This window comes from Cebidichthys violaceus, unplaced genomic scaffold (assembly GCF_023349555.1).
Source record: "Cebidichthys violaceus isolate CVI_PGR_0920_01 unplaced genomic scaffold, fCebVio1.0.p SCAF_13, whole genome shotgun sequence".
In the NCBI taxonomy this organism is placed as follows: domain Eukaryota; kingdom Metazoa; phylum Chordata; class Actinopteri; order Perciformes; family Stichaeidae; genus Cebidichthys; species Cebidichthys violaceus.
In genome coordinates, this window is record NW_027176296.1 from 1,902,436 (window position 1) to 1,927,041 (window position 24,606).

Consider the following 24,606-nt stretch of genomic DNA (forward strand, 5'->3'; position numbering starts at 1 on the left):
CTGATACTTGTTTAACAAACTTAACAAGTTTGTGCTAAAACCCAAGTTAAAAAATAGAATCACAAATGCATCAATCCTGTGTGACTACATCACATGGTTTATCTATAATGTGCTTGTACAGCATGGTTTCTCTCCAAGACAAGCAAACATAACCGACTCAACACACAGAACACCGAGCTTTAGATCCCAGCTCGTCTCCGATCCTCTGTCGTTAACTAATGGTACTAATTAGCAAATTAGCCTTATTATATCCAGGGCAGGAGCCAATTTTAATTGAACAGATTGTTTCAAAAAAAAGAAAAGAGAAGACAAAAACACCCATTCCTCCATTAACATGCATTGAGAGAAAGCACAAAAGCCCTATTGTTAATATCGAGCTTGGAGAGGCAGTGTGAAAAGCTGGCAGAGTGTTTGCGTGGTGAATGTGCATCAGTGTGCGTTCATACATGTGCGAGAGGGAGACAGAGAGAGAAAGGGAGAGAGAGAGAGAGGGAGAGAGAAAGAGAGCGAAATGGGGAAGAGAGAGGAGAGAGAGAGAGTTAGCAGCAGGTTGTTTTGTTGTGGCCCAACGGCCCAGCAGCCAGCAGATGTCTTCGTGCTCCCGGGCCTGGAGCGCCTCTCCTCTGAGCACCCTCTCCAATTGACTCATTTACCCACAAAGCAGCCTGCTTGTTCCCTTCCCACGTAATGGGCTAATTACCGCTTTAATGATTCCGTATATCCTACGTTTTGGTAATGTTAAGAGAGAAAAGTGCAACAGTGCATACACACTTTGAACCCAGACAACAAGTAGGCCTACAAATTACTCAGATGGTTTATATAAAATGTAAAAAGGTTACATAACTTAATTCAGCTGGTGGGTATTTCATCGCAAGAACTTAAGATATCACTTTATTTAGATATTTAAAAAATGTAAATGCATCTTAAACATAAAAACAGCAACTAGCCACTATAACAAAAACATTTTAGAGCACAGCTTATTACAGTGCTCTTCAGTCCTGATCCTCAGTACTCAGAGTTCTGCAAGATTTCTAATTTCATAAGATACTTAACTACAATTACCTGGCATCCCGGTGACTAATTGTCCCTGATTAGAGGACTACTGATCTGTTATCTCTAACATGCAATGTCAATTCAATTTGAAATGATCAATATGAATATTATTGTGATTGTTATTATACAAGTTATTGAATAAAAAGCCTTCAAAACCTAATTGCTTTCTTAATTGAAATAAAATAATTAAGTTCTGTGTTTCTCATGTGAGAAAATACTAATGTAGCGTAAAGTAGTTACCAGGATTATGTTGTGATAAAAACAAAACTATTCAATAAATATTTTTTTTCCTGTATGTAGCAGTTCTGTTGGAAGAAAGCAACTGCTTGTTGACTGAAAGAGAGAAAGAGAAACAACCTGCGTAGGCGAGGCTAAGTCAGAGAGTTTGTAGTGTTTTCAAGAGGAACGAGGCGTCACTGGCCAGCTGTTGCTCAATAAGCCGTGGCCCCTGTCCATTAGGCCAGAGGAGTTAATAAGACATGAGACAGGCCAGACCCAAGTGAGGAATGAAGGTCATTGAGTCACCAAGCAGACTGCATCCATCCAAGAGGGCCCACATTTCATACAGCCTACAGGTTTCTGAAGTCCAGCTCACAAACATACACACACAACCACACACACACACACACACACACACACACACACACACACACACACTTTCACACAAACTGCACACTGGCTGACTGGCTGTCGCTCACGGGGCAAGTTATTATGAAACCACAACATTTCCCAAAACCTAACCCTTTTAGACAGAGGACACCCTTTGACTAACACTCAGACATTCCACCTGACCCGTTAGCACTTAACAGGTTGACCCCGACCACAAAGACAGACATTCGCAATTTCATGGCTAGTTTAATGTTCAGTTGTGTTTTTGTTGGTCCACCTCATAGAAAACATACTTATCATAATCCCCTCTCTCGCTCACCATCATTCAAATGCCAAACCATTACACTGACAGAACTCTGGATCGTTTCCTGTCATCTCAGGTGTTCTCTCAATTGAGTTAACACTAATTAAAGACCATAGTTTATGAAAAGATTCTTTTCTCCATCTTCAAATAAACAATCAATGTGGTGGCATAAATTGTATGGATACACACATGCAATTTCTACACATAAAGTAAACCGATGATTTGCCCTTGCATAGCGCTAGCCTAGCATCCTTGTATAGCCGTGTGCCATGCTATGTTCACGCCCTGCCACCATTAGTGCTCTGTATGTCACTATAATAGTGAAGTGTCCACTGCTGTAGTATTGTATAACAGCTAACCAGTCACACCTACAGTGATGTCGATGCTCCTGTAACACTCTGCTCTGGCATTAGCTAGTGCAGGGCTGTGCCAAAGCCTGTGAAGTAGCGCAGTGGCCGACCACACTGATGGTACTGTAGCTTCATCAACTGATGATAGCATTTTCTGGTGGGGCTCCTCAGTGTAATGGGCCAACTATAGATGGGTTTGTTTGTTCTTGAGTGAGGAGGACCATGCAGTTCCTACAGGGACTTAACATTAGTTCCATTGAGTGAGTCGACCATCTGCCCACCATTAACCCCAGAACCCTCCTTCTCTTTACAGGCTGGACAATTTGCTTAATATGGCCTATGGCGTAAAGAGGTAATTAAAAACTTCACCCAATGCCAGATGTCCATGTTGACTCAATGATTTTTCAATATCCTTTTTTTCTGTTCTTTTTTGATTATTATTAGTTTACATTTCCTTGTATTTTTGCAGTCACTTTGCGTTTGACAATTCGTTCAAGGTCAACTGCATTTTTGGTTCTTTGATTTGTTTGGGTTTTCTTCTCGTAAGCTTGAGTTGGTTTTAAAAGCCTACCAATCACTTAAGGTGTAAAAAAAAAAGAAAATCAGTCTTTGTTTTCAGTGGTGATGAATTTGCTTTGTTTTGATTATGACAAGTGCTGGTGTTGTTGGGATTGTTTTGGGTTGTTTCTGTGTACTGAATGGATTTTGTGTAATACTCCTAATTTCTAGGTGTGTTTTTTTTTGTACCGGATTCAGGTTCTCCTGCCTTGTCACTCTACAGCTATTGCTTGGGAACAGTCTTTCTGAAGTAGCACATTTTTAAATCATCACTTTGATTATGTAGGTATTACTTCACTACAACATTAGAGTAAAACCTCTCTACATCCACTATCAAGTATGTACACAATTCTTTATGCCATAGAAGTACATCTGTGCAGTGGAAGCCATGTCAAAATTACATATGGCCTTAATTTCATGGCAGTACCAGCTGAGATGAGGTAGTGTTCAGCGAGGACACAGGATGAGGCTGGATGAACCTGGATCCCTGCTGGAAACAGGAAATGCTGTTTCACTGCAGACAGCTCCAGCTTTGCTCGGCACTGCTCTGCTCGAATTCCTTCCTTTCGCCTCCCTGTTTCATTTTGCTTTCTCGCTACCATAGGTCTTACATAACCCTGAGCTGTGGTGGAACTGTGGTGATAGATGTTTCGTGTGCTGACCGTGGCATCTTGCATGTTGCAAGCACAGGGGACACCATCTGAAGGCAGTTTAGCAACTCTAACAGAGATGAAGTTTTATCTTGAGAGAAATGCTCCCTTAGCAAGTTCCCCTGAAAAGCTGTTATAAGCCCGATAAGCACTGCAGCCTCACTCTGAGTCTCTTTATAATTTTATAAAGGTGAAAATAGTATCTGATTCAGCCGTCCTGATTGCAAAGCATGCCATCAACTTAGAAGTGCTTTTCAGTGATCTGAGGTTATTATTTGAAAGGAAAGAGAAGAAAGATGTTAAGAGCTGGAGATGGTTGGCTTTAGAAAGGACAGAATAGATATCTGGTCAGCTACACTGTTGCTATGCAACCCCTGGTCTCGTCTGTAACATTGGTTAGTGTTTGGTCCCGCTCTGATGGGTACGCTCGCATGCACATTTACACACACACAAGTGCACACACACAGACACATGTACATTCAGGCACGCGCATATCCACATTCTTGCAGTGGCAGTGTGAGCTAGCCTCCAAACCGTCACACGCTCACAAACCTCCTCACATACTTCAGCTTTTGCATATAAATCACCACAAGTTTTTTTTTCCCCGAGCCCAGCAGGAGAGGCTTGAACGCAGCCAAGCATTTCAGACAAGGCCTCGATGTGGTGAAGCCAGTAAAGATTCTTGATACTGGAGAAAATATGAACAAAGGATTGGGAAGCCTTTAAATTACAGTTTGCTTTACAGCAACCCTTTGATGAGTATGAATAATCCCTTGTATCTCAGTCATAGATTTATGACTACTATGGTTACTATAATCTAATTCATGCTATCATACAGAATGTGTGTGTGTGTGTGTGTGTGTGTGTGTGTGTGTGTGTGTGTGTGTGTACACACACACACACACACACACACACACACACACACACACACACACACTAATATAATCTGTTTTATTTCACTTAATGCAAGTCTATAAAGAGCAGGAGCCCTCACTAACAATGCGCTAACCTCCCTAGGTGCTCGTATTAGCGTCCAAGGCAACCACAATGGCCAGAAGCAAACTCTGCGTGACCAAAGTCATGCAGGAAGGTCGCAGTGATTGCGGGCCATATATAGTCGCTGGAGAGAGTGAGGAGGGTGGGGGCCCTGAGCAGAAAGCAGCGCTATCGATCAGTGCCACCAGCTCTGCAATAGAACAGAACAGAACACCCTGCAGACTGCGGGAGGAGTGGGAGGAATACACTTTGTACCTTAATGCCACTGGGCGTAAAGTGCTTCCATTTTCCATTTAGTTTGCTCCCTCTCCCCTCCCTCTCTTTCGTTAAGAAAGCAGCCTTCTCTGAGACAGCTGCAGCAAAGCGGAAATCTCAATTAAAGCACACCCAATAATGCCTATAGTCGTTTCTTGGAGAGAGGTGGCATAAGAAATGATCCTTTTTATCTCATTTACCTTTTATTTAAAAGTGGTGATTTTTTTCTTTTTCTCCTCCTTTCCCTTTCCTTTGAGCGGAAAGGCAATTAAGTGAAGTCAACTGAGGATTCAAATCTCTTGCATCACAAGAAAAAGGAGAAGATTATGAGGCGAATGAGAACAGATTTAGCAGGCTGGTGCATGATCTTCGATGGATTTCTAGAAACGGTTTAATTCAACAACTTCCTGCAATTTAGCTCCTGAAGGAGCCACTCAAGGACACAAAGAGAGAACCTTCATCTGCATCTCCTTAAGCGGAAATACAGCTCTGCACTGTCGTCGTTCCTTACATTCCTCTCAGAACTGAGGAGCTCATTTAGTAGTAGCTATGCAGACACGCATACAAACTTGTGCATTTAGACATGAACACGAGCATACAATAAACATCCATGCATATGCATCCTAATTTATCTGACGTGTATTTAGCTTGGAGATCAGTTTTTGTACCATACACTGTAAAGACTTAAAAGATGAAGCTTATTATTTATTATGGCTGTAGACAGATGCGTATCAGAAAGTTTAGCATCATTTTATATTTGGAGGGAGGATTATCTTTAAATATTTGGTTCACAGTTTGTGGATGGAGTTTTTCCACCAGTTTATGGCCATTTCATGTACTAGATGCAAACATTTTGTTCAGCCGTGTACTTCAACCTGTTCAATTAAAACTCTCTCTTTCCTCTCTCCCCTTCTTCTGCTCTCCCTCTCCTCTCAGGTTCTCCCCCATCACCATTGACAGCATGACCAGCCTGGTTGGCATGAACATCCCTGGGCACACAGGCACTGGTTGGTGCATCTTCGTGTACAACCTGTCGCCAGATTCGGATGAGAGCGTGCTCTGGCAGCTGTTCGGGCCCTTCGGCGCAGTCAACAATGTCAAGGTGATCCGTGACTTCAACACCAACAAGTGCAAAGGCTTCGGCTTCGTCACCATGACGAATTACGACGAGGCGGCCATGGCCATCGCCAGTCTCAACGGCTACAGGTTGGGCGACCGCGTCTTGCAAGTCTCCTTCAAGACTAACAAGACACACAAGTCCTGAACTTTAACAGGTAGAAGCAGTTGCCCCGCGACTTTGTCTGCTCCCAAATTGCCCCCAACCTCTCCCCAACACCTTCCCCCGTCCCTTAGCCCCTTCAGTCACTACCACTACCACCCTACTACAGCCATCCAACACAGCAAACTCAAACTCCAACCGGAACACAAAGCAACCGACAAACCATCAAACAAATTGAACTAGAAATGGCTTATATTATAACTTTGGACCTATAAGCCAATGTTGCCTATGTATTACAAAAATGAAACGATGAAAAATGTTCATGAGTTTTTTGGAAGCTCCTGTGATAATGCAGGCTTCTCTTTGTTGTATATTCTTTCTGTTTGTTGTGGTTGTTTAAATGATTTCTCTCTTCTGTGTAAACAGTAGCAAATCCCTGTATTTCCCCTTATTTCAGAGAAGAGAATGTCCTTTTTAGATTGAAACCTTTTCTCTGTCTTGATTCAGGATTTGTTTTTCTTTTGTAAATCCGGATCCACTGTCGTTAGTATTATATACCTCCCTGTCGGTAAAAGGGAGGGGGCTCTTTTTTAAATTGGTGAACCATTCATTCATTTTTAGTGTGTATCAAAAAGTTCCCCTTATCTATTATAGATGGGATTCCACAATCCCACAACTCTGATGTAGAAAAAAAAAAAGAATTTCTAACATTGTTTTTGTTTTGTATCGCAAACAAAACATAATGTCTTTCCTCACAGTGGTTCAGGGAGATGGGGCGAGGGAGGGGATGGGTTAGCTTTCCTGATGACACGTTCAGTAATTTAAGAAAAAAAAAATAACACTGTTGCCAAAGAGAAGATCTCTTTGCTTGAAAAAAAATGCGTTTAGAAAAAGATAAAAATAAAGAGAAAGAAGATCTATTTTTATAAATGATAATTAAAATAATAATTATTGAAGAATTTTTACAAGAATCTGGATTTGAAAAAAGAGAAAAATATTTTGACTGGCTAACTAGGGGGGGCCGGGGCGGGAGGGAGGGGGCACCACCTTGTCTCGTCGTTCTGCCGTGGTACTTTATAGGATCAAAGGTTGTTTGTTTTTTGGGAAATCCAAGTTGGCAGTGATTTTGTAGATGGAAGGGATGCAAACTGAGGCAGGTGATTTTGGTAATTTTTCACATATGTACTAGTGCGTAATTATTCAACAGCGATACCCAAAAGGGAAGGGAGAGGGGTCTTTCCAAGGCCTAACCATCCTTATAGTCCAGAGCCCAAAGCAAGAAGACCCTTTGTCCACTTGTTTTCCTGTTTTTGTCATCAGTTAATATGGGATATCAGTAAATAGATATATACACATCTATCCATTTAGAGAGCATACTATACATTATCTATATCATTTTCTTCGCTCTGCGTTTGTGAACTTACATTTGAAAAAAACTTCCTTTTAGCGATCAACAGTAGGTGCTATACTACATTATTCACATATCTTAAATATCCAAGTTTGTTGTTCTATGTGTTGTTTAAAGAAAAAAAAAACTTCGATGTTGGCATTGAATTGAGCTGCTGTTCTTTGTTTAATATTTGTTTATTGTTGGCCCAAAAATCTGGTGAGACTATCTCTTTGCTGAATAACCAGATGAACGAATTTGGGCCTTGTAAGAATCACTGAACAAATTTTGATTTTGTATTTTTTTTGTTTGGCTTGCTGACTTTTAGGTTACTTGCTGAGCGTGAAACGTTTGTCAAAACTAAATGATGATTAGCTAGTTCCGTTAGTCTAGATATTTGTTTCCTTAAAAAGGATCTATGACAACTGTGTCTTTATTTGCTGTGTACAAATAGATGATATATATATACATATATAGTCTACATTTGTTTTACAATATCTACTGTACTATATGAGTTGTCACTGTTCTTTTGTTTGAGCTTGTCTTTTTCATATGACAACTTATTATGAAGTGGTGGTTCAGTTACTTAGAAAAACTTGTGAGGAAACTGTTCAATTGTTGTCATGTTGCTTGTGGAGAAAAAAAAAAGATTTGGATTAACTTTCAGTTAGCTACCGCGGCAAAAGAAACCGAACAAAAGCTTAGAATATAACTGTATTTGTTTATCTGCTTATTTACTTATCTATTTTTTAAACTATTTATTTTTCTATTTATTTGTATTTATTATATATTTATTAATTGATTAATTTATATGTGTATTTATGTATTTATTTGTTTCATTGTCTGTGTATTTGCGTGATTCTGGTACAGGGAGGGGGCGTTTCTGAGCAAAAGGGAACAAAGCGACTAGTGGAGAGGCTCTTCCAGTAGTCCACTGCACTGAGAGAACTTTTAGTACGTTCGTGCTTTGTACCAATATATCAAAATTACAATATAAAAAAATTTAAAAGTCAAGAAAACTGAAAAAAATGTCCGGAGGGTTGGGGGACGCTCTTCCCTTATTACTAGAAACAGTTACTCGCTATGCATAACCTAGTTAATAGTTAAATTTGCTATTGCTTTTTTCTTGTCTTGTTAAAATGAAATCTTTAGATCTTTTTCAATAAAGTTTAGTCTTAATAGAATGTTATAAACAGTCGTTCTGGTTCAATATAACCTGTGATAAGTTTGTGTTGTTCTAAAAAGCCACTCCGTCCACACCCTCCCTCCACTTACTACCGCTTTGTGATGAAACCTTATGCAAAAATGTGGGTCTGAAAGCATAGTTTTCAGTTTTCAGTAAAACATTTTATATAACATTCAGCTCTTGGAGGCTTGGGCAGACATTTTAAAAAGGAGCAAATGCCCATTGTTGTTTGAGGGTCATTCATTGCACTGGACTAAATCGGTCAAAATCACTTAAGAGTCAAAACTTATTTTTAAAAATATTCATCATGTTTTCAAATGACATACCAACAAATCTTTAAAAATGAGAAATTGTTACCATTGCACACCAACTGTTATTTACAACAGTTGTTGCTATACTTAAGAAGTACTCTGGAGGTTTGAAAAGGGATTGTACCGATTCTATATTTTATATACTCTAATATGATATATATTATATATTTTGAAAGGTGAAAGGTAAGGGAATGGTTCCAGAAGTATAAATATACGGAATTGGATTTTTTTGTTTGTTGTTAAGACTTGAAAACATGAAGGAGGTGTGTGGAGAGCATTTCAAACACTCAGACGCATGCTCGCATTAAGTACATCCTTCTCTCTCACACCTCAGTCATCTGACAGGCCGGGTCATCTTATATCGTCATTATTATCCCGTCATCATCTGCGCCATCCAATCACATAGTTTTCTAACGTCATAATGGCAACAAACCAACCCACCAACCCACCCACCCACCAACCAAACAACCAGACCCCTTCATGCTCCCCGCCGTCGGGAGCTTGAATTATGCAACGACCCCAGTAGAATGTTGTTCTGATGTGTGAACTAATTTCCTACACTGTATGACTTTTGAACTCTTACGATGCGTGCCTGTGTTCCGCCTAGACCCTGTGTGCACATATGTGTGTGTGTGTGTGTGTGTGTGTGTGTGTGTGTGTGTGTGTGTGTGTGTGTGAGCGTGTTTGTGTGTGCGCGCATGTGTGCATGTTTGTATGCATGTCCTTTATGTAATTGTGTGTGTGTTGTGCGTTTGTCCTCATATGTTTGTTAGCGTGGAGTACATCCAAACGTGCGTATGTACAGTATATACATTTGTTACGTGTTTGTGACTGTGTGTAAGTGTGTGTGTGTGTGTGTTTGTGCATTTGGGTCTGTTTAGTGCACATGTATACAAACGTATATGTGTGTGTCTCCCTGAGTGCATGTGCGCGCGTGTGAGACAGAAACGGCGCGTGCAGTCGATTTGAAATGTGTGCGCGTGCGTGCGAGTGTGCGTGAAAGTGTGCGCATGTCAGGGTGTTTGAAACATGGGGCTGCGTCACCTCGCTCTATGCCCAACCCCTATGGCTCACACCATCCCCTGTAGCGCCTTATAGTGGCAGCCTGCCAGTAGGAACAACGCAGCCAGTAGTGGAGGAGGGAAGGTGAACAGAGGAACTAGGCTCTTCTTGTCAGTTTTCATTTTCCTCCTGAGACGTGTTTGTTTACTATCTGAAAAATCTATAAACGAAATCTTTAAAGACAAAAAAGACGAAAAAATGTTCACAGGGCCCCATGACCGCGGCTCTCTCTTCTCTCTCCTGCTTATGTTATTACTTAACAATTATCAATGATGATTATTATGATTATTATTGCTATTATTCTTAGTATTCTTATTCTTATTATTAATCCAATTACTGCGATGAATGACTTCATGTTATCCTTGCTAGTTTAGGTCATTTCTGAAACTGGAAACAAAAATAAAAATCTTGCTGTAAATGTTTGTTTTTTCTTTTTCATAAAACTGTTGTGTTTGAATTATTTGTACTTTTGAATGTTGGGACAATAAAATGAGGTGTTAAGAGCTTGGATGTTTCTTGTCGTGATGAATGAAGCATTTAAACACATATCACACTGCATACTGATATGTTTAAAAATCATTCTCCTTCCAAATAATAACATTTGATAGTTACAGCTCCTAAATTGTGAGTGGTTGCTGCTCTTTGCTTCTTTTTTAAAAAAAAAATGTAATCACACAAAATTGGTTATTTTATTTGGACAAAGCAATCCATTGAAGAAGTTATCTTTGGCTCAGAAACTGTGAAGGACGGTTTGTTTTATAATTTCCTGGCAAAATTTCAAATTGGTAATACAAGACAATAGCATTAACTGCAACAGTAAATCACAGATTTAATCTGCGTTTACTGTGACCTTTCAGCTTCTGAGGGACAGTCACGACTATGAGGCAGTAACACTGCAGTCATAAAACGCAGTGCTGATCTCGGTCAGCCCTCTAAAAGTGCTGCTGTGAGACAGGAGAAAGGAATCAGTGAGATAACACTGCCCCCTGTATCCCCACATTCTCCGAGCCCTCCGTGACACAATGCTGCCTCTCGCCGAGTAGGAGTATTGTGGTTAATATGTGCTTATCATCTTATCCGATCTTTCTGCCTCACAATCCAAACATCACCATTCAGCCAGAAAAACACCTGAAGCAAAGGGACTACGAACAAGGCCTTAGAGGACAGAGAAATAGCACTGCTGCAGACCACATCTGTTCACCAATAACAATTTTCCTCAATGTAATGTCCTGTGATGTGAAACCAGCTTTACGCCTTTATAATCCAAATCACATCCGAGAGCATTACAGCGGTTGTGGAGGAGATGACGGCTGTTAGACTGCGATATGTTCAGCCACTCTTGTCTTTCCTCTCCCGTTGTTAGCAACTTAATGATCCTCCACTCTCATCAAGAAGAAAGTAGATGGGGAGGATATGAGTCAGCGTGCGCTCTCAAGTCCCTCTTCAACTGACTTCTTGGGGGTCTAAAGGCAAAAGCTAGTTCAATAAATAACTGTTGATTTCAACTTTAATGTGGTGTTGTTATAAAAGAAGTCTGTTTTACTCTGCTGTGACTCAGACGTGGGTGAAACAAATTGTGGCATGAAAAAAATCACTAAAAGTATCTCATGCAAACAAGATGTTCCAAAGGAAGTGAAAGTGCGCTCGTTACGGAGAGTTGTTGGGTTTAATATGGCTCAGTTCTCACCATATTCTGTCACCAGGTGCAACCATATGATGCTGCCTCTCAGTTTCTATATAAACCACTTTTCATCTGCTTGGGTGAGAGCTGATCACACCCGCTCCATGGTGTGAATGTCAGCATCCTGCCGCGCTGTGATGTAGACGGCGGTTCTGCCAAATGACAAGTATGAGCCTCACAGTCGGAAGCATATTATTTCATAAGGAGCTACTTGTCTTTGACAAATCTTCCGCAGTCAAATCTGTGCAGTGGGGGAGCCTTTGTTGCCCTCTAGTTCTCCTTGGTCGACACTGACATTAATGGGATACCTCTCTTCACCCCTTTGTCCACTTTAAAGATTTCACACCGCCTAATCAAAAGACTCTCAGCCTCACTTCGTGGTATTTATTAACCGAGCCGCTCTCAGATGAGTGCGCAGTCCATTTCTTTTTCTGTTTCGGCACTAACACACTGATCAGACTGATTGGGCCGTCTGTTTAATTCTAAAGTTTGTTTTAATGCGTTATGTTGTTGTGTATAATGTGTTCATTCAAGTTAGTCTTTGAAACCAACTTCTTACAAAAGCGCATTGGGTTTAATCTCCTTACTGCACTCAAGACTTTTAGACATCAAGATTACAGCAGCCTTCTCTTCTACAGTTTTTCTTACTCCCTCTTTGTAAGTAATAGTTATGACGTTGCACATAATGAAGCCTGTAGTTTTGGTATAAATTCACTATGATCGCAAGGAACTTGTTTAACAGATGACTGCCTTATGATCAATTTAGTAATAAGTGCCTAAACAATAACCACACATATCAAACATGTAGCACTCACTGTAGTTCCTACACTCCCAGAATGAATGTTTCATGTCATAGAATTGCATTTTTTTCAAAATGTTAGTGGTGGTCCACCTCCTCCATAAAACACTGTGGGAAACCCTGGAGAATGTGATGCAGCAGTTTGATGAATACTTTTACTAAAAAGGTGGGAAAATCATAAACTTTTTTTAGCTTTAGTTAAATTAAAAACGTCAGTTATATATGATGGTGCAGCTCATTGCTCTTGGTTCTCTTCGTTTTTTACGTTGTTCTTGATCAGATGACAATCTGTTTTCCTTCCTTTCATTTAAACTGTCGATGTCACCATGCTGTTTTAGTTTGTTTGCTTTGAAAGTGGAGAATAGCTTTGACGACCTGATGATTTTAAACTGACATGTCATAAAGCATTCTTGTTTTTCAGGCAGGATTTGTCTTTATTTCACGTTTGTAGCCAGTGTTTAATATAACTCAGTTCTCATCACCCACACTGTAAGCATTCCCCCTCTTCCTTACCTCCTAACCCTCCCATCTCTGAAATAACTCATTAACGCTTTTGATTGGCTCTCCTAATATTATCATCCACAACTGACAAGGAAGGAAAAACATTCCACTAACAAACAAATGTGGTAGACTACAAGTCACAGCTCAAGATCCACTTCAAACTAGCAAATATGTGTTGCCCATTTAAGTTGTTTTTACTCTGGAGGTCACTTGAAGTGTGGCTGCATAATAAACGCACTGGCAGATTGAAGTTGTGTGAACAGCGATGGCACTGTCGATGCTGGTGCTTCCTCTGAGACCAAATGACACTCACAAGGGCCTAATAAAGTACTGGAACCCATTCAGGAAGTTGCAGTCCCTCAGGGTTTCGCTTGCAATCTGCTTCCCTGTGAAGTCTCTTAATTTCAGCGCAATATTTCCAGCACCATGGGTTCACACTGTTCTTGCTCAGGGGCAGCATTTTCTTGTACACACAATCTGTCGTCATGTTGTGACGTACGTCGGCGTATCGCAGCAACGCACGACTCACCAATGCGATGCTATATTGAGACGCTTGACTGACCTGAGTGGAAACCACATGCAAAATTTATTGAAGCGAAGCAAACCAACAGAGAAGAGTTGGGACTCAAACCATCCAATCAATGCGCTGACGAAGGTAATAACATGAAAATGTTTCTCTATGCAGGTCTCTGCTGCACATAGCTGAAAAAAGAGTTACTCCTTCCCACCCATGCCTTCGACTCAAGCGTTCGTCCAGGTGACCGCTGTTTGTTTCCAACGTGAAACTAAAAGTAAACGTTGACATTTTGTCACATCAGTCTTTAGGGTCATTGGTCACGTGACTCACGAGCGGTAGTGGGTTAGGGTTAGGGTACATAGTCAAGTTAATGTCAACCACGCTCTTCTCCTAAACCTAACTTAGTGGTTTTGTTGCCTAAACCTGACTTCCTCTGAAGATGTAAGTGTATTTTGAACAGACGATACATATTGACAAGCAGTCACTGAGATGTCAGGTTTATGACTATGTCATAGACATAGTCATAGTTTGAAGCTCAATGCCTCTGACCAAGCTGCATTATTTGATTAGCATTGGTGTGAGAATGTGTTGAAGCTGCAGACGGCAGCTGCTAAAAGAGCTGCTGGGGGGCAACTCCTCACACACTGACCAATTACACAAAATGTTGTCCCCATTAGTCCCTCATACACAAAAACAATGCAGGTGTTGAACAGTGTTAGTTATAGATTATTATTATTATGTAGGTGAATTATTTAATTTGCATACTTGCCTGAAACTGTAGGCTATGCTACAGTATGTGAACCTTTGTTCTTAATTGGTTCTGACTGAGTTAATTAGCATTGTTAAGTAATCAGTGTGCTTTGATTGTTAAACTCTCGCAAAGTGTATTAACATTTGAAGAAATGTATATAATATATTTTGACCTTTCAATGCCTTAACTACGGAAAGTGATTATTTGTGATCACGTGATACTGAATTAAAGATACTGTATCCTCAAGCTCTGCAATACTGAAGATGAATTGCCGACTGTAGTTAGCCAAGGTTTATATAGCTTCATAAATCAAGCATTGTACAGGCTGTTACATTCTTAAAACTTTACCGTGACAATGCACTCCAAAGATAAATAGGTGAGCGAGCTGAAGAAGGCAGCTGAAGGAACAGCTTCTTTCTAAAGAAGCTACCAACCAACAGCTGCATCATTGTCTGAGATATCCATAGACAAGTGTATTTCTTCTTCTCCTCCTCTTGTAAAGCTGGAAGTAAGACTGATACAAGCTCTACGATGTAAAGCCATCTGTATTGAACTATGACATCCTGAGAACAATGACAGTGAGTGCAGAATGATTTTGTTACAGTCAAAGCGAGCTGTGTAAGATGAAATGAGACCAAGTTATAAATATGCATCACAATCACAATTTAAAAGATCAAGTTGTAGAATATGCCCACTGAAGATTTAAATCCCAACCTAAGATTTGAATAGCAATGTAACAAACAAATATTCTAACATTTTAGACCAGCCTTGCTTGCCTTCCTCATTTGCATGCGTGAAATGGCAACGTCAAATTAACTAAGCTGTTTTGTACATTATGCAGCAGAGACAAACAGGACAGCTCTTCATCCGCTGATGACTGTTTCAGCAGATGGTGTGTAAATAATGTACGCCGTCTCATGGGAACATCCAGGTCTGTCTTAGTTTGGTTTGATGCACCAACCCTTCTCCCTCGCACAAAGTGACCCTCGCAATGTTAAAGACGAAACCATAGTGTTCATTTGATCAAATGACAGAGGTAAAACAGTTTGGGATGCATGATCTGTACGATAGCAACATTAATAAGTACAGAGTAAACATTCTCAGCCAAATGTTATCTTTTGCCCTGCACACATCTCTTGGTTTAATTTGCATGCAGGTAACAGTTTTATTTCAGTCTTAGTTTTTCACACTTTACTTTTTATTTCAATTATTCATTGTTTTTTGTTGTTTTATTTACATGACAACACCTAGTAGAGAAACTGTCTTTTCTCTCTGTTTCAAAGGGAAGTCAGGGAACAGACTCACAGTTACATAGTAGCACTCCTGCTGCCTGAAGCTGGTGGGGATCCAATGTCTTTCTCAAGGGCACTTGGTCGGGGTAGATTCTTGTCATCACGAGGGCATTCTCCAGTCACAGTGTGGTTTCCCAATAAAGCAAACTACCAGGACAGATACTGGAAGTGTTAATGACATCCTCGACTCTTTCTGCTCATATTTCCTCTCTTTTTACTAGGAACTAGACACTACCGGCCCACTTCTAGCACAGACGATAGCTGCAGTGGCGAATGGGCTCTCATGTTTTACTGATAGATTTGGCCGTGAATGTGAAGACTGTGATGTTGGCATTCCCAGTTTCAGCAGCTTCAGCAGTGAAAACGGAAAGCAGCTCTTACAGCTCAGATGTCTGTGACTGTGCGACAGTGTTGTTTTTCCGTAATGATGATGGCTGTGATAATTGTGGCCATGGCATTGGCTGCAAAGATTAGATGATGACACATTGGACACTTTTAGGCAGAAAAGGGGCCATATTGTCTGCAGCAGGGATGGTGATTGGCAAGCAGGCTGAACCTAAAGTTGATAGCAGGCGTACTGACTGTAAAGCAGAGAGAAGAGCCTAACTGCAACTGTTCCTATGATGTGAAGAACAAAACGGTTATTCTCACGCTTCAAGCAATTACGTCATTGGCTTCATTTTCAACTTGCATTTTCTTTCAGTGACTTTTCCCCATTACACCTTCAACCTTTTTTGCTTGAATGGACACGGTGCATGATGAACTCCATTGCAGGTGATTTACTCAGCAGTCATAACTGGTTTGCATATTTACTTAGAATGAGGTGAAACTGTCAGTCAATTAATGCAGTGTACTGTATAAATGTGATATTGGATTAATCTACCAAAATGCATTGTAGCTCTACGACCAAAGTAGCAGAATGAAACATTTGCACTAGTGCTGAATGTAATGCAGAGGAGGCTGTCCCATAAAGGAAGGGGAGGTTGCTCCTCATATTTCCGAGAAGAAGAAGATCAAAATATTAAAAAAGGAAATGGACCATTAACAAATCTTTGTATCATTTGTAAGATATTTTCTCTTTCTTATTTGAAAAAAAAAAAAACAAATCCATTATTGAAAATCTGATTAAAATTTGTCCTTCAGCTACCCCTGTAGGCTGGCATGAAAGTAGTGGTTGGGGGCAGAGAAGGACAGCCTCCTGCTGTCCTCCCTTAAAGTGGGACCAAAATATAATCCATTTCTTTCATGCTAATCTGGGATTGCCCAAAACGCAAAATGACGCTGGATGTTACCAATCAACAATCAAAATACAATATTGACATGTCATTGGTCCAATGATGATTTACAAATGTCATCTTCAATTCTCTAACGTTGTATTGTATGTAATGAACTGGCAGTAAAGCCTAAAGCCAAAAAGTAAAGCGACAATAACATGTTAAAAAAAAAATTATAATGTGCATATTGTGAACTACTTTTAAACACATCACTTAAAAAAAAAAAATGTTACCGATATTAATTGGAGTCAAATTAGGCCTTTATTTAATTTTCCTTTTTTCAGATTTACATGTCCCTTTTTTATCAAGCAGAGGATAGCTACTTGTGTTAGCCAAAGCAACAGTTAGCTTGTTGTGACAGCCCTGAAGGAACCGCGCAGCAGTCCGCCTCCCACACCAGGTCCCAGGTGACCGGGGTGCAGTGGCACGTCGTGACATGGGAACACCATACCTAGAAATAGCCAATCTTCTCCTCCAATCTTCTACCCCAAAGGTCTCATTTGCTTATGTAGGTCACATAGAGGCATCAGTATAAATCAAGCCCGTTTTATAATCAGTTTAAAGCTCCTTGTTATAACTTTCAATGTGAACTTTTCAAATACAAAAAATAAACTTAATGAAATAGAAAAGTAAGATTTGAAATGCAACTCTTAAATGAAATAGAGTATTTTCACACTGTTGTATTGGTACAATGTATTTTATTTGTTTTCCCTACATCTACTCAAAGCATATTGTTAGGATTAAGAACAGATCATCATCTTGGTTAAGTATTGAAAAAGTCAATGCTGACTTGAAACAAAAGACAGCAACTTAAAGTTTACTGTCTAATATGTAACCAAAACCACAATCCGTCTTAACCAAAATGTTTTCGCCTACACCTAACCATAAAGGGCTTGGAACATGAACCATCATATCCAGTGTCCTTGTCCTGCATTTTATATGCTGACATCAACGCTTCCACCTCCTTCACAACTTCTGTGTGGTACAACAGTGATGCACTTCCGAGAATACAAAAAAAACTTGTCAGTTTACAAAATTTTGTTAGCAAATACATTTCTTGGTCCATTCTTTTAAGTCAAGTGTGTTCTCCATGAGTATTATGTTTCGTGCATTGTCACTGATTCTTTGTGATTTGCATTAACATAATCTGGAGGATTTCTCTCTCTTTAATTGAACCACTGCCCCTCAAAATGCTGCAGATTATAACTACATGCATTGCCCTTCATGAATACTCATGCCTGTGTGTGCCCATACATGACTGTTTCATCAGTTCTGCTTGGATGTTTGGTTTTTGGCACAGATAACGATGCACACTTCTATGGCAAGCACAGTGGTGTTATTTATTGCCGCGACGCTGATGGCTGTGATGATGGTGGCGGTGACAGTGAGAGCAGTATTGGCTAGCAGAAGCAGCAGGCACCAGATCCCCTCCTGTTTGTTCAGAGAGACACACAGCAAAGCTTTACTGTGTTCAACCCAAGGCTGCAAACCCCCAGTAAAACCAAAACACTGGCACTGGTTAGAGCACATATTGTTTTCGTGCCATTTTCCAAATTCATGCCCGTCTGCCTGAGTGTTTGTCTGTGCATCTGTCTTACTGTCAGGCTGTGTCTATTTATTTGCCTGCCTGTTTGAGTGTCATTATTTCGTGCTTCTGTATTTGAAGGCCTTTGTAAATATACAATGCTCCTGATTGGCTTTTCTGTTATTACCAAAGATATGCATGTAGACAAAGACCACGCACCCTCTTTTTATGTGTTTTCACATGCATTCTGTACGTCGCGCATGTGCAGACATTTTGCCTGCCTTCCTGAACGTGTATGCGTATGTGCAAGGTTGTGCGAGCCCACATATGTGTGAGTGGGTGATTTCGGCTCTGCAAGCCCAGCACCCAACCATCTGTCACACAGGGGCTACCGTGTTCTGAAGCCAATCATCTCCTTCCAACAGCTTCTAGGATCCTCGCTCTGCTTTCCAACAATGGGCCGGCACGCCAAACACACATTCACACACAAACAATGACAACGTCTGCCACATGCTCCTATCAGCAGGCACACGCGTACACACACACACACAAACTTCACAATCACACAGACGCTTGCCTTGAAAAATGTTAAGGCCCTTTCCCTCGTTGAAGAAAATCTGTCTTTTATCGCAGTTCCAAGTAGTCACTTGTTTGGTAGTTCAGAGCCACTGCGATTGGCTGCCGTCAGCTGAATAGTTTTACAGTAGAGCTAACAGAAGCAGTATTTCATGTTAAATATCATACTTAATGATCAATTTGTATGTGGGTATTTTCACGTTCAGGAATTTGACATTTTGGAAAATATACTTATTTGCTTTCTAGCTGAGAGTTAGATGAGAAGACTGATACCACATGTTTGTATACGAAGCTACAGACAGCAGCTGGTTGTATTAGCTTTGCATAAAGACTGGATACAGGGGGTAACAGCTAGCCTGGCTCTGTCCAGAGGTAACAAAATGTGCTTGCCAGCACATCCCAAAACTCAGTAAATACCATGTTACATGTTTGTTTAATCCATACAAAACCCTGAAAAAGTAAAAACAAAGTTACCTTTGAACAGAGCCAGGCAAGCCATTCCCCATTTCTAGTACATATGTTAAGCTATGCTAGTTGGCTGCTTGCTGTAGTTTCATATTTAATTTACAGGTATGAGAGTGGTATCGCCCTGCAAGAAAGCAAACAAATGCATTTCCCACAGTGAAAAACTAGTCTCTTACAACTTGGGTTTTATTGTTGTAGCACCTGACATCATGTCTATCTTTTATTGTTCTCAAAGTTATTGCTGAGCATTGCATTTCTGTCTCTCCAGATACAGAGAGATCCCTCCTCTGTTGCTCTTTCTGACGTTACTGCCGCGTTTTGTTCCCATTTAGGGGTTTTTAGTGGAGTTTTTCCCTTTCCTGAAACAAGGGTCTGGATAGGCGGTGTTGTATGCTCTACAAATTGTAAAGCCCTTTGAGACAAATTAGTGATTTTGGGCTACATGAATAAAATTGACTAGACTTACTGAAATGGAGAAATAGATACAATGAGGGAACAAACATGAGCAGTGGAAAATAATGCAAGTTGTAAACAAATCCCCAGTTAATCATATAGGAAGATGAAATGAAGGCAAACTGTAAAAATTATTACCCAAACTGCCAACATCACAGCTTACAGACTGATGTACTTGTTCAACTTTGACTCATCGTACTTGGCCTAGTTGAACACTCACAATTTCCCTGTGCTGAGGGGTTATAAGCAACACTACAACACTACGGGGGGGGGGGGGGGGGTGAAACTACATACACATCTTGTAAGATTGCCTGACAACTAGTTGGTGTTTGTTAAAATAGTTTGATTGCTAATAATCATAGTTTTTCTTTATATGTTAGTAATGCATCCCCTCATACTCCACAAACATTTACCCTCTTATCATCCATCTATATAATAACTGTCTATCTATATTATATTTGGGTTAGTTGTGCACATGCTTAGCAGCTTGTTTCTCTATTCTAGTTGGGAACTCAATTGAATTTATAACCCATGAGGGTTATAAAGGGTTATCAGCTTATTTGTTTTTGTTCTTACGGTTTCACTTGACAAGAGCATCCAAAGTTCAAGTGAGAACTGACAGGAACTTCAATAAATACAGTGTGTCAAAACACAGAGCCACAGAACAGAACAACAACAGCTTGTGATATGGATAGAGTTGACCAGAAATGGCAGCAGCTGTCAAAAACTGCTGCAGGAAAAAAAGCAAAACCACCTACAACCTTCAAAGACATAAAATGTCTACAATACCTTCCATGTATACATAGTACTTACACAATAAAAATCAAGAGCCCTCAGATGCAACATCAATTTTATAGTTTCTCAACCTTTTCTGTCCAGCCATTTTTCTTGCCATGCATGTAATGTTGGCTGTGCTTACAAATCACTTCAAAAGGACAAAATTGCGCGGGTGGTACATTATTTTGTCAACATCCTGGCTGATATCCCATTGGGGAAAATTATGTGTTGACGTGTTTGAAATAATATGCGAAAGGTTTCTCAAGTGTTACCATCACTTGGGAGAGGATTGGCACTGTCCTGAAATAATTTGTTACCACATAATTACTCCTCTTAAACAGTAGAAAACAATAGTCTCAGTTTCTCAGAGGCTTATGTCTGATCTCACATGTCGTTGAATATCTCAACACAACTCTTCGGCTCTTTTCCACAGATGCTCTCTGGACCTGCACTCTTAACAAGATATTTGTTTTAATAAGAGAATTGTTTTAGGGCTCAGTCAGCCTCTCACAAATATCAATTATTTCAGAATCAAAAGAATGTTAGTCAACTCGGTTGGTTTGCAGCATCAAACTTGATCAGACTTTGAGCATCCATGACCCTCTAGCCGATAACTTTCATTTTTTGTGTTCCTCACTTCATCATTGTCCCTCATAGAGATGACAGAAATCTCTTGAATAATGTATCCCTGTCACCTCAGAGTTATTTTAGAGAACACGGCCTGAAAGAAGGATGTGTGTATCACATGCTGTGTGCCTATGGTCCTCTATACCGTCATTTGATTTCTAATTGATAGACCTGTCCATGCTGTCGTCAGAATATCCACTCACTGTCTTCATCCAGGTGGTGAAGAAACAAAGCTGTAACCACAACTGAAACCACTTTTTGAGAGGAAGACAACAAGTTAGTAAGTCCAAGTATCAAAAAGGCCGTCTATTTGTGTACATAGCTTTTCCATATCTGTTGACTTGTTAACCGATGAAAATCAGATGTTTCTCAAACCTGTGCTGAACTATTAATCAGAAATAACCACAGGCATCATCACTCAGGTGTCTATCAGAGACGAGACAGACCCCATGCCACTTCCTTAAGTATACCGGTGATCTTAAACAGCCGGTGGCATGGTCAAACACTTTGTAAATTACAGACCATCTGGTACCTGTCTCATCTTAATGTTGTCAATGTTCAACCAGTCTCCTTTACTGTCACAGAATCCCTACGACTGAACATATCTCTTTGTAATGTCAGATCAGTACAAATCCTTTTTGGTTAATGATCTGATAATTGAAAATAATTTGCATTTTATGTTTTTGGATGAGACCAGCACTACTGGTGTAGCAACACTAGTACTATTTTAGTCAGACAAAACAGTCTTTACATCACTTGAATATCTTGCTCTTTCAGTGCCCATCAATGCATTATGATCAGTCGCCAAGATATTCATCACTAAATTAATTCTACATTAATTCTCAGAGCTGATCTCTTGGTATCCCTAGACATCATAGTTTAATGCTGAATGCTGACCTCAATATTCATATCAATAAAAATGACTCCAAAGCTACGGAGCTTGTAAATACATTCATCAACATGGTAACATTGTAGACTTAGTAATATCAAGAGGCTAAACATTGACAATGTTTCAGTATCTGAATTACCCATTTCACACATCACTGTGTGTTTTATGATGCCAACCTAATCTCACCAAAGACTAAAAGGGAAGCAAAGTTTCCAATAATATGAGATCATTTGAGTCATACAGTCGACTGCTCTTTAAAATTTCAACAGCTGAAAGAAAATGGAGGTAAACTGGGCTCACTTTTTACTGTAATGGCAGTTTGTGAAATAGTCACAAAATGCTATCTATTGGTTACGTGTACGGGGACACAACTTGCCACCGGGTATTTTGCACACTGTGCCCAGCCATGATGTTTTTCCTTAACCCAAGTGGTTTTATGGCCTAAACCTAACTTTTGTTTTGTTGCGTAATGTCGTCCTGACTGACGGAAGGAAGTCGTGCCGAGCGATACGAAAGAAATGTGTTTAATGTCACTCAGCCAAAAATCAATAGATTAAATTGTATGACTATTTCATGAACTGCTGCGAGACAATATGCACAAATAAGCATGACTACTTGTAACAAAGCACTTTGTCTGGTAAGAAAGCATTACTTTTCCAAGACTATTACAGAGAACACTGGAAACTCTAGAATACTATTTGCCATTAATGTTCTCTGCATGAAGTCGAATGTGTTATTATCTTTGTTAGGAGTATTGGTTATACCTGAGATAAGATATGCTTTGGTTACATCTTCTCACAGTGTCACTCTAAATACATGCATGGCCTTTGGAGATTCTTATTCTTCTTCAGTGGGTTTTATATCCCATCTTATGTCATGTATTCTCTTAATTGTATTTCAACGTATCTTATTTTCCCATTATTATCAAGTGTGCTTTATTTTCCCATCATATTTTCCATTAATTATGGCATTAAATGACTATTTTCCCTTATTGTAATGCACTTTGTGCTAAATTTATTTTATGAAAAGTGCAATAGCCTTAGCTGATCGCATCTAAGGAGAATGGACCCACAAAAGAGACCACAGAGAATCACTTTGCACCACAGATTTGGGACAAAGGTGGAACAAAAAGTCCACTTCGTGCAGTATTTTCTTTGAGGAGAAATTAGCAGTCCTCTGCAGTGTGAATATTTATTTTAAAGGAGAGCTGCCTGTCCACTCTCCACTCCCCTTGGTGGGTTTTTTTCCCAAGGAGAGCAGGCGGTTCACTGCTGTCACTGGTTCTATTTAAAGAACACAGAGCGGTCCAGGACGGGATGCTTAATAGCGGAGACACGACCCAGGTAACTCTCACAGGTCTTAAATCTGATCCCCACAGTACAGTAGTACTGGTCTGTCCTTTCATACAGTAATGACCTTAACGCAAACCGAAACAAAACATAAACCATAACTCTTTACAAATAAAATAAAAAAACAATGTTAAAATAAAATACTCAAAGCAGAGAGTGCATTGAAACACACCAGCACAAATGGCAATTAAGGCAAGGCTCTCATTTTGGTAGCATTTGCAAACATTTTAAAAATCTCCCTCCAGAAGATATTTTTTGATAGTATGAGAGGTGACACTGTTGCATGTACCACATGACCACTGGTGGCAGTTCATTGAGTTTTAGGCATGCGTCATCACCACTGTGCATGCCTCCATGAGATAACTGAATGAGGAAGGTGCTTCCATATGTCTGACAGTCCTGGCATTGCTATGAATCAACAAAATTAAAAATGCATGATGAAAATGTGCAATAACATTGATCTTAAAGAGGCAATTTATTTGATTTGCATGGCAGCTGGATTTTCGCGATGTCACGTGATCACGCGAGATTTGAGGGACCGGTAAACCAGAGAACGGACCAATCAGCATCCTGTGGCAGCTAGCAGGCAGCTTCTGGCGTGGTTTAGGTGTGCGAGACGACACAGAGAGGCGACTGTTTATTCAAAACAACAATAGCGGCTGCTGAAGAGGTTAGCGTAGATTGACAGACGATTCGTCCGATCACCTGCCACATATTTTTTGAAAGTGCCTGCCCTTTGTTCCCAAACAGTTCCATGACTTCTCAGATGGTTCTGTTTAACAAACCATACGGTGACTCAGGTTAGTAACGTATAAAATCTGGCCAGAATTTAAGTTTAAAAACATTTTTTTTAAATTAACTAACATAATCAACAGAAAGTCTTTGCAGTGGTGACGTTACGTCATGGATGTCTATGTATTGTGTTACAGAGATTTTTTTTAATCAGATTAAATTCAGAGTGGCAGAAACAAGAAAACAACTTGTGTTTTCATGTCATCCTCCTCCCCGCCGGGAGGCTGCTTCGTCGGGCGGAGAGCGTGCGGCAGCTCTGGGAGATGGACGGACCTTGAGTAGCAGTTAGCTCAAATTCAGCAAGCAACGCAAACCCTAGCGCTGGGGTCTGATCCCGGGGGACTGCCCTGACTCCCCGCTGGATCAGCAAACTTTCTGTTGCTGCTGCTTCACCAGTT

General features: G+C 40.2%; 2 protein-coding genes across 9 annotated transcripts in view; one reads left to right on the forward strand and one right to left on the reverse strand.

The window, feature by feature from the left end:
- The window catches only part of elavl4 (ELAV like neuron-specific RNA binding protein 4), a 79,926-nt gene extending 69,480 nt beyond the window's left edge, over positions 1-10,446 (forward strand). For 5 of the 7 annotated variants that reach the window (XM_068707295.1, XM_068707296.1, XM_068707299.1 and 2 more), the window contains 2 exons: positions 2,630-2,668; positions 5,712-10,446. In XM_068707295.1, coding sequence (XP_068563396.1) covers positions 2,630-2,668; positions 5,712-6,039 — 367 coding nt within the window. In that variant the 3' untranslated portion in view covers positions 6,040-10,446. The remainder of the gene's footprint in view (positions 1-2,629; positions 2,669-5,711) is intronic. The other 2 variants (XM_068707297.1, XM_068707298.1) reach the window with 1 other exon arrangement.
- agbl4 (AGBL carboxypeptidase 4) overlaps positions 1-24,606 on the reverse strand; it is a 372,526-nt gene that overhangs the window by 318,130 nt on the left and 29,790 nt on the right. The window lies entirely within an intron of this gene.